At 44.9% G+C, this 12,825-nt stretch overlaps 1 protein-coding gene across 1 annotated transcript in view; it reads left to right on the top strand.

Annotated features, from left to right (window-relative positions):
* kif6 (kinesin family member 6) overlaps window positions 1-8,191 on the top strand; it is a 72,934-nt gene extending 64,743 nt beyond the window's left edge. Inside the window, exons 17-24 of the mRNA XM_056295348.1 lie at window positions 839-923; window positions 1,106-1,241; window positions 2,268-2,356; window positions 4,007-4,096; window positions 4,225-4,320; window positions 4,435-4,439; window positions 5,162-5,293; window positions 8,088-8,191. Coding sequence (XP_056151323.1) covers window positions 839-923; window positions 1,106-1,241; window positions 2,268-2,356; window positions 4,007-4,096; window positions 4,225-4,320; window positions 4,435-4,439; window positions 5,162-5,293; window positions 8,088-8,191 — 737 coding nt within the window. The remainder of the gene's footprint in view (window positions 1-838; window positions 924-1,105; window positions 1,242-2,267; window positions 2,357-4,006; window positions 4,097-4,224; window positions 4,321-4,434; window positions 4,440-5,161; window positions 5,294-8,087) is intronic.
* Window positions 8,192-12,825: the final 4,634 nt, after the last annotated feature.

Below are 12,825 nucleotides of genomic sequence, written 5' to 3' on the forward strand. Positions count from 1 at the left end.
GTAAAGGTATTTCACCAGAGCAAATCTGACCAAACACCTTCTGTAACATAGAAACATTGAGAGTATGATAACATAACTGTAACATAGAAAGTCCAGCTGGTCCATCTTCTCCGACCAACAGTTTGAATATGATGCATCCATCACCTTTGGTAATGAAAGGTAACCCATCAACTGGAATTAACAAGCAGACCAATCTTTAGGTTCAGAGCTGGCAAAATAATTCAGTTTCCTCTTTAACTTAAGTCAAACAGAGAATGATGAAGGCTGGGGGACTGACATAGCCAGTGCATGGATATGCAAAACTGTCACAACTTAAAATTGACTCTTGTCATCATCATCAGTTTGATATTTAGCACAACTCATCTGAAGGGGATGGATGGAAATGTTTGTACACATTGAGGGGCTGTACATTAGTGCAGTAGCGCCCACTTCAAAAGTCTTTACAGCAGGCCTCAATGTCTCAATAACAGAGTGACCAAAGACTGGGTGGCACGACTCCTCGACTCCTTTATTTGCTCTCTCCTGCCTGTTTTGATCAGTGACATAAACGCTTTGACGAGGAAATCTGGTTCTAAGTACACAAACATCTCCCTTCAGTTCAGACGCCAAAAGGCCTGTCTTGTTATTTGGAGTCCCGCATCAGAGGGTACTTCACAACAGCCTGGCTCCCATTATCCAGGGCCAGTATTAGTGTAGTTGTTGTCAAACAAGAAATGCACAGATTAAAACGCATCGCACAAGCCTTTGCACTAGCCACAGGCATTCTGGAGGAAAGTGTATTTATGTAGCTGTGCCCTATTTGTGACCTGTTTCTTTTGTATGTTCCTCTTTATTTTAGGTATAATGGGGAATTACACAGAGGTAGAAAAGACGGACGGTGTTGAAGAAAACCTATGCAAACAGATCGAGGAGGAAAAAAAGACGTGAGTGTAGCACACACACACACACACACACACATATATATATATATATATATTTGAATCCATCACCATGACATACATTGTTCACACTATGTCCCAAGAGACTCCTCAGTTGGACTGGACACAGCAGATTGTTCAGATCCAGATGAGAGATAAATTTTGGTGCTGTTAATGTCTCCCGTCAGTTACAAGAGCACCTTTGGGTGTCTGAAGGCGTTGAGGACAGAGATTGAACATCTGCAGCTGTTGTTGGAGAGGGCAAAGCTCAAACTGCAGAAAGACTTCCAGCAGTGGTGGAATCAGGAGACTTGCGGTCTTCAGGTGACTGACCTTATCTTGTTGTAGTTGTCTATGTGACAACTAGATGTTAAGCTGTTGTGAGCATGCGACGATGACCTGCATGTCAGAAACATGGCAGTTTCATTACTGTGAGGACATTTTTGCATTTTATGGAAGTTGGCCAATACAGACAGGCGTGAGTATGTAAGTTGATATGCATGTCTCTCACTTGGCTTTGAAGGCTCTTGCGGTATCAGAGTGACCCTTGTGACCTCTGTTTAACATCATGCAGAAAGGGCCTTTGTGGGGAGACATGTAGGAGGCTGATAGATGAAAACACATTTCACAGAAATCCATCTGACCCGAACAAGGGCCTGGAGACCAGCCTCACAACGGAGACAACAACACCATCAACATTTAGGACCCTAACAAGGACAATATGTTCTTCTGACTGTTCTCTGTCACACAATGAGGAATTAGTATTGAGCCAGTCTGTGTTTTTTTCTGTCAAAAATGGCATTGGTGCAGGATGCACAAAGTTTTAGTTTAAAACCAAGGTGTGAATTGTATAAACAAAACTGTAATTCTGGCATGCCTGCAATAGGTTTTAGCATAAGTAGATTCTTTAAGTTGACTTTTAACAAAGTGTAAAACAGTGTATACACACACACACACATACACACATACACACACAGACACATCGATAACAACCTTGATCAGCTGGAGTGCATGTTTGGCGCCAACCACAAAGAAGATGTTAAGCAGCGACATCTGACCAGCAGACTGCACTGGCCTTGGCGCTTTGCTTTTGATCTTATGAATGGAGTAATGCATCCTTCTTAGCTAGTTTCAGGAACTTCTTTCTGAATCACAAATATTAGAATCAGGAAGTCTGACAGACAGGCCTTGCGTGTACAGTTGGCTTTACTCCTGCCAATAAGCAGTTAGTTTATGCACATCCAGTGGTTTTGACCAACATTTCATTGCCGTTGTGCTGGGAAATAGCAGACATATAAATGATTTTCAGACACGTCACATGCTGTATCATTTACTGTCAATTCTCACCAGGTATCAGAGTCAGAGGCCACATTCACATGTACACCAGCATGGCCAAGCCAGAACTTGCGGCTCCCTTCGCCTGGCACTCAGGGAAACGGGTGAGACCCATTCTCAGTCAGTCATTCAGTTGTTATCAATAGTCCTTTACTGGCTGTCTGTCCATCTAGCTAGCTAGTTATGTATTTATCCAGCTAGCTGGCTGGCTAACTATCTGTTCATCACTCCAACTGTTTTTTCCATCCATCCATCCATCCATCCATCCATCCATCCATCCATCCATCCATCCACCCATCCATCATAATCAGGCCACTGGCTATATCTAAAGTCATCTGCACTAAACCCAGTAGGGGACTAGCTTGATTTGTGGTGTAATCAGACCCCACTTTTCGTTCCTGTAAGTCTTACTATGTTCAGCTTTGCAGAGTTGTTTCATACCCCAATCAAGTCACAAGGAACAACCCTTCATGTGTTAATACTTATTCAGCCCTTATAAAGATATTTCACCATTTCGTCATCAACACTTGAACTGGACTTCTTATAAATTATAATATACATTTCAAGTGATTTACTAGCATAAATCTGCTGGCTGTCAGGGCTTTTTTCCAGTTGAACATAAAACCCCCCAACATTTATTGTTTAATCAAAGTTTGAACAAAGCATTTGAAAGAAGAACATCATGAACTGATAAGAGTAGAGTTTCCAGGCTTGGAAGAATCCCTTACAGTCATCGTAAAATGTGATATTACTACTCTGGTGACTTTATCCATCTCATGATTTACTATTTTTTGCTGTCTGCCTGTAGGGAAACGTTGAGTAATAGGAATGCTGAATGTGTATGACATTAGCAAAAGTCTTAAACTACATGGTGACCATATGACGGTGTCAGAACGAGGACTAGGACATTTGTTTTCATGAACATTTGCAGTTGTTGACTTTTGCTACAACTCAGTTTTCAGAGAGTAGACGAATACAAGCTACTCAATAATATAGCTCCCTCTTGTGGTTTAAATAAGCAGTAGTTGTGACACAGGGTGATACCCCTCCAAACGAAAATAGCTTTAAAAGAAAAGTAACATGGAATATAGAGTCCTCACTCACTCAGTCCTGATGATGCCATATAATATGCATTATATATGTATGCATATCTAATAATGTAACTGCATTGTAATTCATCTGAATATTGTCGGGCAGCACAGTGGCACAGTGGTTAGCGAGGTTGCCTCACAGCAAGAAGGTTCTGGGTTCGAGTCCCGGGGTAGTCCAACCCTAGTGGGTCATCCCAGGTGGATGACCCACCTGGGATGCAAACTCCTCTGTGTGGAGTTTGCATGTTCTCCCCGTGTCTGTGTGGGTTTCCTCCAGAGGCTCCGGTTTCCTCCCACAGTCCAATGACATGTAGGTCAGGTGAATTGGCCATACTAAAATTTTCCCGAGGTATGTGTGTGTGTGTGTGTGTGTGTGTGTGTGTGTGTGTGTGTGTGTGTGTGTGTGTGTGTGTGTGTGTGTGTACGTGTGTCAGCCCTGTGATGGCCTGGCGGCCTCTCGAGGGTGTCTCCCCACCTGCCACCCAATAACTGCTGGAATAGGCTCCAGCATCCCCGCGACCCTGAGAGCAGGATAAGCGGTTAAGATAATGGATGGATGGATGGATGGATGGATGGATGAACATTGTCCTATACTTTACTTTCAGACATGCAAATTGCTTGAGGGACATTGCAAATGAATAGCTTTGCTTTTTCATTGCACAGCACACCTAGTGGGAATACTGTAGTGAGAGACCTGTCAATACGAAGAGATGCAGACCAAGAAGTCTCCCCTCCCTCGGCACATGACCTCAGGTCAGAGTTGGCCTGTGCTCCACTGAGTTCTATTGTGTGTGTGTGTGTTTTGTTTTTGTTTTTTTGTCACAATGTTTGATCATTTTTTCATGTCCTGACCTTAACCTTGAAATCTCTCTAAATTTCAGGAGCTTTGTGCCCAGAAGCTTGCCTACCTGGACAACTGTTGATATGCCACCAGACAGGAAAGAGGCTACTGCCTTCACACCTTTATCAGAGATGAGGTAGATGAAGGCCAGGCACCTGTCTGTGTGTTTGTGTGTGCACATGTGCATGCGTGTACCAGTGTGTATGCCGCGTATTTTTGTGTAACATGTGTTTTTTGCGCAAATAACAAGTATGTGTATTTGAGATTTAAACATGTACCTCTTATTTATTGGGTCATTAAAACACAGTGGTAGCATGTGTTCGCGGTATCCAGTCGATCCAATCACACAACTTAGAACTGCATCTTTCAAGCACCTACGTATCAGCGTGGCCGTAACTTTTTTACTCGTTTGTGAAGTAATGTCTGCAGACTCCATTAAATAATCAAAGACCCGTGGTGCTGTTTAAACATCTTTTCTAAAGCTCGCTTCTTAGTGCCAGAATTCAACACATAATGCATCACGTCTCTTGTATTCCTCTCCTGCAACCACTTAGACTAACAGAGTCAGTATTGTTTTATACATAGGTTGTTCTAAGTCAACTCTTACCCGTTAAGTAGTCGGCATGAAGTAGTAGGTGTGTAGCTTGTTAGCTTTAAAGCTTTTGCCCTGAGAAACAGTGAACGCTTCAGACAGAGTGGATTTAGGGGCCTTCAAGCTTTATGTACTACCAGTAAAACCCACGCTACCTCACCTCTCTCTCCACCAGGCAGAGATGTAGACTTATATCAGGATCTCAGCTGGATTTATTAGATGGTAGTCTGCTTTTGGAATAGATTACATCATTTCCCTCCATCGCGTGCACAATAGGATTACTACTGTAAATTACTCTGCTATAAAGTCCATAGTAGTGTTTTTTTTTTTAGGGTGTATGCGTGTGCAGCTTGGCCTCTGTCGACAGTAGCATACCAGAGCTAAGTGTGTGTACATTTCAGGCCCCTCTCCAACTCTGAGCTCTCATCTTCCTCCATTCCCCTGACTGGCGACCAGCAGACAGATGCAGACATCCTGGCCTTTGTCAGAGCCAGGCAAAACCTGCTCACCAGAACAGGTGGCGTGTACACACACACACACACACACACGCACACACACACGGATGTGCACACACACACGCACCCACACACACACATGGATTTACACACACACACATGCATGCACACACACACACATACGCATTCAAATACGCATGCACACACAGGCACACACACACACACGTGCACATGCGCGCACACGCACACGTGCACATGCGCGCACACACGCACACACACACACACACACACACACACGGATGCACACACACATACATGCATACGCATGCACGCACACAGACACGCACACGCACACACACACGGATGCACACATACACACACACGGATGCACACACACACACACACACGGATGCACACACACATGCACACACACACACACACACGCACACATGCGCGTGCACACACAGCATGCACACACACATGCACGCACACACACAGTCACGCACACACACATACGCATACACGCACGCACACACACACACACACACACACATGCGCACACACACACATGCTCACACGCACATACGCATGCACACACACACACACACAGCTCACACATACAATTTAGATTGTATACATACTGTATCCAACACTGCCTCCTTGTGGTGTGGGGATACAGTACAACAAAGTGTGACTTAAGTGAGAGCGCTGAAGAAAAACAGTTCACAGGCGCAAATGTCTGTGTCACGTGTTTTGCATTTTGATCACAGTGTAAAGTGGTCATTTTGCCCATAGAAATGAGCTGACAGGGAAAATGAGCAGCTGAAAATCAGTTACTCTTCCCATCACAATTCAACTCCACTGAGTATGTGGTTAAGTCTGCCAGGACTGTATCACGAGCAGGAGAGTCGTGAGCGATGAGTTTTTTGCAACCCTGTTATTGGTTCTGTCATGCCAAGAAAGATCACTCGAGTCCTGGAAAAGTAAACCGACTCTGTTTTTAAATAGTCCTTCTGGAAGCGAACATGTTATGTTTAACTAATAAACTTCCCAGATGGTATCCCTTCAGGATGGCTGCCTGCAGAGTGGACTCCCTCCAGATTCACTGTCCCACATCCTGCACCTCCTTGTTTACTACAGATAGGCCTCCGTGTGCACACAAAACACTCTGCACCCTCTGAGGCCTATCACCACCAGTCTGCTCAATGAGCCGTGTTGTGCTGCTCTCTGTAATCCTCTCAGCTGCTTCACCGGCTCCCTTTCCTCGAGAAAACTCTGTCTCCAGCAGTAGTGTCTTTTGTTCTTCCTTATCTCACTCTCTCTCCTTGTCTTTTCCTCTCTGTGTCTCTCTCCCCTGACCTGTGTGGAGCTGTTTGCTCTGGCACCACTTCGAAGTGGACTTGGCTGCCTCCAATCACTATGCACTGTGGTTTATCATTACACAGATGATATGTCCGGAGCGGCCGGGGGTCTCGTGGACAGACAGATGGCCACATGAAGTGGGTTTCCGTCTACCTGTTTTTATACGCACTTTTAATTAGCGCTTAAAAAAACCTGAATGGAATCACTATGTGGAAAAAAAACAGCTACATATCGCAAAAAAAAAGAAAAGAAAAGGTTTTTATGCATGGCTGAGGTGGAAAAGTTGGTGTGTCGATAAAGAGAACATGTGATGAAGGGTGATGGAAACTTGCTCAAAATTTGTGCAACTTTGGATTGGAAACATGGACATGGAATGTCTGAAAGACACAACCAAACCAAAAAGCATCTTCGGGTGCAAAGTCAAAGAAATCAGACTGGATAAGAATGGAAGTTTAGGGCATCTGGGTAGTGTAGCGGTCTATTCCGTTGCCTACCAAAACAGGGATCGCTGGTTTGAGTCCCCGTGTTACCTCTGGCTTGGGGGGGCATCCCTACAGACACAATTGGCCATGTCTGTGGGTGGGAAGCCAGATGTGGGTATGTGTCTTGGTCGCTGCACTAGCGCCTCCTCTGGTCAGTCAGAGTGCCTGTTTGGGGGGAGGGGGAACTGGGGAGAATAGCGTGATCCTCCCATGCACTACGTCCCCCTGGTGAAACTCCTCACTGTCAAGTGAAAAGAAGTGGCTGGCAACTCCACATGTATCAGAGGAGGAGGCATGTGGTAGTCTGCAGCCCTCCCTGGATTGGCAGAGGGGTGGAGCAGCGACTGGGACGGCTCGGAGAGTAGGGTGATTGACCAGGTACAACTGGGGAGTAAAAGGGGGGGGGATGCTTGGTGCGTTGGTGTTCCCAGACATATGGTGGACTTCACTCTGGTGCAATGGTCATTCCAGCCCTCATTAAATAAGCCACTGCATGCCTTGTATGCCGTCTCTGGACTTCATGTAATACAGTAATAAACAACTGATAAAGAGTTGTTATTACCACTTACAATAGCTAGCTAATCTACGTGCCATCTCTCCATTTCCTTCGGCTGACACTCTTGATTAATCGTTTTGCTCCTTCAGAATTTTCACACAACAGTAGTTGATGGAAACACAACGATTCGCATTTTCTTTTGCCAACCTTTTGGAAACTTGCTCAAAATTTGCGCAACTTTGGATTGGAAACATGGACATGGTATGTCCCAAAGACGCAAGCAGACCAAAAAGCATCTTCGGGTGCAGAGTCAAAGAAATCAAAATGGAGGAGAAGAACTGAAGTTTAATGTTTGACTTTTAACACTTAGCGTTTCAATTAAACAGTCGAAACAGAGAGACAAATGGACGAGCACAGAAATTCACCAACAAAAACTCTTTTTTCTTTCTTTCATTCCCTCACTCTCGTTTCCTTCCCTCTCATCTCCTCATCTCTCTCGCTCTCCCCCCTCCCCAGTCAAAGAGGATTCATCTCAAGTTACATGGAGTGGGAACTCAGGTGGGGCAGGAAAGCCCTCCCGTCAGTTGTTTGGAAACCTCATCAGGGGAGATCCCTGTTAGCAGAACACTCTCAGGCTCCCAGTTCGTGTTAAGCAGTGAAAGGCGATGACAGTCTCGGAGGTGTTGTCGTACAAAATGTGTTAAAGTGGGGTTCCCACTCTTGTCATTCATTTTCATAGTCACGTGCCATTTATATGAAATAGATTTGTGAGTAAAATGAAAGGTGAATTTCAGTGAGAGTCTTTATGCAACAAATCCGGGTTACTTAAACTCATCCTCAGGGGACTTTATTTCCTTACTTTTCAAATGATGAAATATGTCACTTTCTGCACCTATTCTGAACACGAACTGGAGTCTGACACTTACAGTGATAATGTTATGTCGATTTTTTTTTTTGTGTTGAAATGTCAAAAGTATTATCCATTGCAAAGGTCTTGATACGCACCCAAGTGAGGCGTTACACAAGTTTGATTTGACTCAATCGACAAGAGTTGAGTCACTTTCCATATCATTTGTATGTATGTAAGCAAACTGGTGAATGCCCCATGTCCTCTCCCTTTGTCACTTTCCCTCTTTCTCATTCTGAAATTGTGTGTGTGTGTGTGTGTGTGTGTGTGTGTGTGTGCGTGCGTGCGTGCGTGCGTGTGCGCTTGTACATGGTCATTGGTGTTTGTTTTTCAGGACCAGCTAAGCAGTGATCTGGCAATATGGAAATAATTCAAGTTCAGAAATCCTCCTCTTCTGGCTGCCTGTCTCCTCTCTGCATCCCTTAGGTGAGGGAAGACTATTTCTGGAAAAAAAACAAAAACGTAACCGATATATTCATGACAATCGCTGGGCTGGAGAAGTGTGAGACAGATCGGTAACACTAAACTCCGACTGGGCAGCTGTGGTCTTACACATATTCTGCATGATGTCATGCTCTCTTTCTTTCTCTCTTTTTCTGCCTCGCTCTTTCTCGCTCATGCAAACACACACACACACACACACACACACACACACACACACACACACACACACACACACACACACGCGCGCGCGCTTCTACACACACCTACTCATTAACCTGCTGCGGCCAGTGACGTGACAGCCAGTCATATCACATAAATCACAGCCAATGCCGGTCATTTGATCTGAACAAATGTTTTCCTAAGATATCAGAGCCACCGTAACTGACCTGGACCCGAAAAGACTAGCTACCTCCAAACAAGCCCGCTTTGTGTTTAAAGAAGGGATGAATCACGACATTCTAAGTGATACTGCAATGTGTGCATTGTGACACATTTATTTCGGGTGCATTTCGTTTGAAATCCATGTTGGTCGGCTCTCGGCTGATTAGTGTTTGGGTTCAATGACATCCGAGTGACAAGTTCACTTGCTGTACTTTATTGTAAGTGTTCATCTACTGTACATCTGTGACAAAATGTTGTAATTTGGAGTGGTTGTTGAACATATTCATACCTTGCTGGTGTATTCTGTCCCTTCGGAAACAATGATCAGCTGTTTTTATGCTTGTGACTAGATAATAGTTCTGCACTCTAAAAGGGTCATTGTATAACATAAATCAGATAACTTCAAAATACTGACATGAAAATGAACTTTTCATACGTTACATCATAGACGCTGAGGAAACTTATTTCAAACATATATTTTCTAATAGAAAAGGTGAAAACAGGTCAAATTACACTTCAGACTGTGGGCCAACATGTCAAAAATTATTAGAATTAAATCACTGAGGGCGTCCGGGTAGCATGGCGGTCTATTCTGTTGCCTACCAACACGGAGACCGCTGGTTCAAATCCCCGTGTTACCTCCGGCTTGGTCGGGGCATCCTTACAGACACAATTGGCCGTGTCTGCAGGTGGGAAGCCAGAAGTGGGTATGTGTCCTGGTCGCTGCACTAGCGCCTCCTCTGGTCGGTCGGCGCGCCTGTTCAGGGGGGAAGGGGAATTGGGGGGAATAGCATGATCCTCCCACCCGCTACGTCCCCCTGGTGAAACTCCTCACTGTCAGGTGAAAAGAAGTGGCTGGCAACGCCACATGTATCGGAGGCATGTGGTAGTCTGTAGCCCTCCCCGGATCGGCGGAGGGGGTGGAGCAGCGACCGGGATGACTTGGAAGAGTGGGGTAATTGGCCAAGTACAATCGGGAGAAAAAAGGGGGGGGACCCATAAATTTTCTAAATTGGAAAGGTGAAAAAAGGTCAAATTACACTTGAGACTGTGGGGAAACGTGTCAAAAAGGATTAGAATTAGATCACTGTGCACATAGTCGCTCCAGGTTGAAGTGCATGTAGAGGATGAAGAGGACCTGTTCGATTAGGATGATGAGCACTCATAGTTAGCTCCAGTGATGGGTCACTCATTTTGATCAATGTAGCCCATTCTGTCCAACTGATCTGCATTAAAAGCTATTGTCATATGATGCACTGTCTGCGGAAGGGATCCAGTTTTGCATATGAGGCAGTGCAGCAAGAGATTATAATGAGTGTACATGGTTCACTCCCTTTGTGATTAAATGTCCAGGACCTGCAATAGTGCTGCAGCATTAAATGCTCCCACTACTATTCCATTAACTCATGTTGCAAGCAAACACTTTGGCACCGGGGATCCTCCTGGTTTATTTCCCCAAGGGGTTCATTTATAATACATTTTATTTGTATCGCACCTTTCATTGTCAGAGACGATCTCAAAGTGCTTGACAGTGCACTAACACAATAAAAACAGACAGCAACAAAAATACTGCATGGTTGAACGAAAAGCTTTTCTGAATAAGTGTTTTAAGGCCTGCTTTAAAGGAGGCCAGAGTCTGGGGAGCCCTTAGGTGGTCCAGGAGGGCGTTCCAGAGACAGGGAGGGCGGCAGTTCAAAACACTTGGTCTCCCGATGAGCAGAGCTTCATCCTGGTTGTGTGGAGGAGCGAGCTGCTGCCAGACCACAGGTTGCAGAAGGGATTGTGGGAAGTGAACAGTTCTTTGAGGTACGGAGGAAATTCAAAATTTGAAAATTACCAGAGAAAATGAACTTTGTAAAGTGATTCATCATTAACTTGGACCATGAACAGCATATAAAGGGCTGCGTGTGAGATATGTCGGCTGCCTCCAGTTTGAGGAGTATAAATCTAGTAGTTGATGCTCACTAAGTCAAACTGCCACTTTCATATTACGTTACCAGTATTGTCTGGCCTACATCAATCACCAGCTGTATATTCCAGCAGGTTACATTTAGTTACTAAAGGCTTTATTAAGGGGATGACACAGTTACTCTAATTAGGATCTGAAAACTTTTCATGATGTCGAGTTATGACAGGAAAGAATGGAGGATTTTTAAGTCTTGGGTCGTTTATATAAAATTTCTTTCCTGACTGAAAAAGGTTTTAAAACAAATTATGCATCAATATTAGAACGTTTCAGTGTATTCTGATGTTAACCCTGTTGCCAGAGAGCTAAAGCTCCGCACCCAGACATCCAGCAGACATCTTGTGGTCTTATAAGCAGCCTCTTTGCATTTCTTAAGAGTCAATTTGCTTGACAGATGACAAGGAGCCAAGATATTTGCATCCAGGTAGTTGCCTTGTTATTTATCAGTCACATTTTCCACCTTCCTAATAAAAGGCTTGCATTTTGAATCTTCCTCGAATTGGCCACCGTGTGTCCTGAAATATATACAGTTCTGTTAAAGACTCTTAAGGTTTACATCCTACAGTGAATAGCAGTGTCCCCAAATTAAGATCAAACTATTAGTGGGCTATTTTCTTTGTTAGGGAATTGTTTGGGGATGACCCATAAGAGTTTGTGTCTTCGTTTGATGGCTGGGAGAGCTGGTGCTGGATCGGCTGGGAGAGCTTGGTCTGCTGCGTCCTGTGGGCCCAGGGACCACGGCCCTGCCCAGAGCTGTGCCCGAAAAGGAAACACTGAGGGCGGCCTGACAGGACGCGGAAGCAAGGCAGGCTAAGCTAACTGCTAGCCCATGCAGACCAGCAGTTCCGATATCACCGAGGGCAGTCTGGTGGCGGCCTCGCCTGGTGTTGACTGTGTTTTTGGAGTCATCGTGTGGAGTGTGGGGAGGTGTGTCAAGGGTGTCTGGCTGGGAGAGCTGGCGTTGGACTGGGGAGCCTGGTCTGCTGTGTCCGGTGGGCCCAAGGACCATGGCTCTGCCCGGAGCTGTGCCCAAAGAGGAAACACAGAGGGCGGTCTGACAGGACACCGAAGCAGGGCAGGCTAAGCTAATTGCTAGCCCATGCAGACCGGCAGTTCTGACAGTCATCCTGGCTGGCGTTCATACCCTTGGACAGTGATTTTTTGTAGTTTGGATGTACGTATGTGTTCTTGTAGTTTTTGGATATGTTTCTTTGTCTTTATATATACCAAGTCCAATTGCACTTGATTCAACTCCTTTGGATAACCGTGACCTGGATGAATGAGAACATTCACAGACATGTTTTTGTCTTGTGTTGCACTGCTGTGCTGTAGGCTGGGGGAAACGATATTTCGTTTCATTTCATGTAGGCAAGCATATGAAATGACAAATAAAGTGTTCCTGATTCCTGACAACACTTGAATTTTGAGATGAGTTCGCCTGAATGATGTCACCCCTCATGAATTTAGAAGACGGTTGGAAAATCCTTCACAATAGATTTCCTCAGACATCCGGCAGCTCTCTCCTTAAATCGAAACTTGGCAAATTTCAGCAAAAG

Source organism: Lampris incognitus, chromosome 16 (assembly GCF_029633865.1).
Source record: "Lampris incognitus isolate fLamInc1 chromosome 16, fLamInc1.hap2, whole genome shotgun sequence".
NCBI lineage: Eukaryota > Metazoa > Chordata > Actinopteri > Lampriformes > Lampridae > Lampris > Lampris incognitus.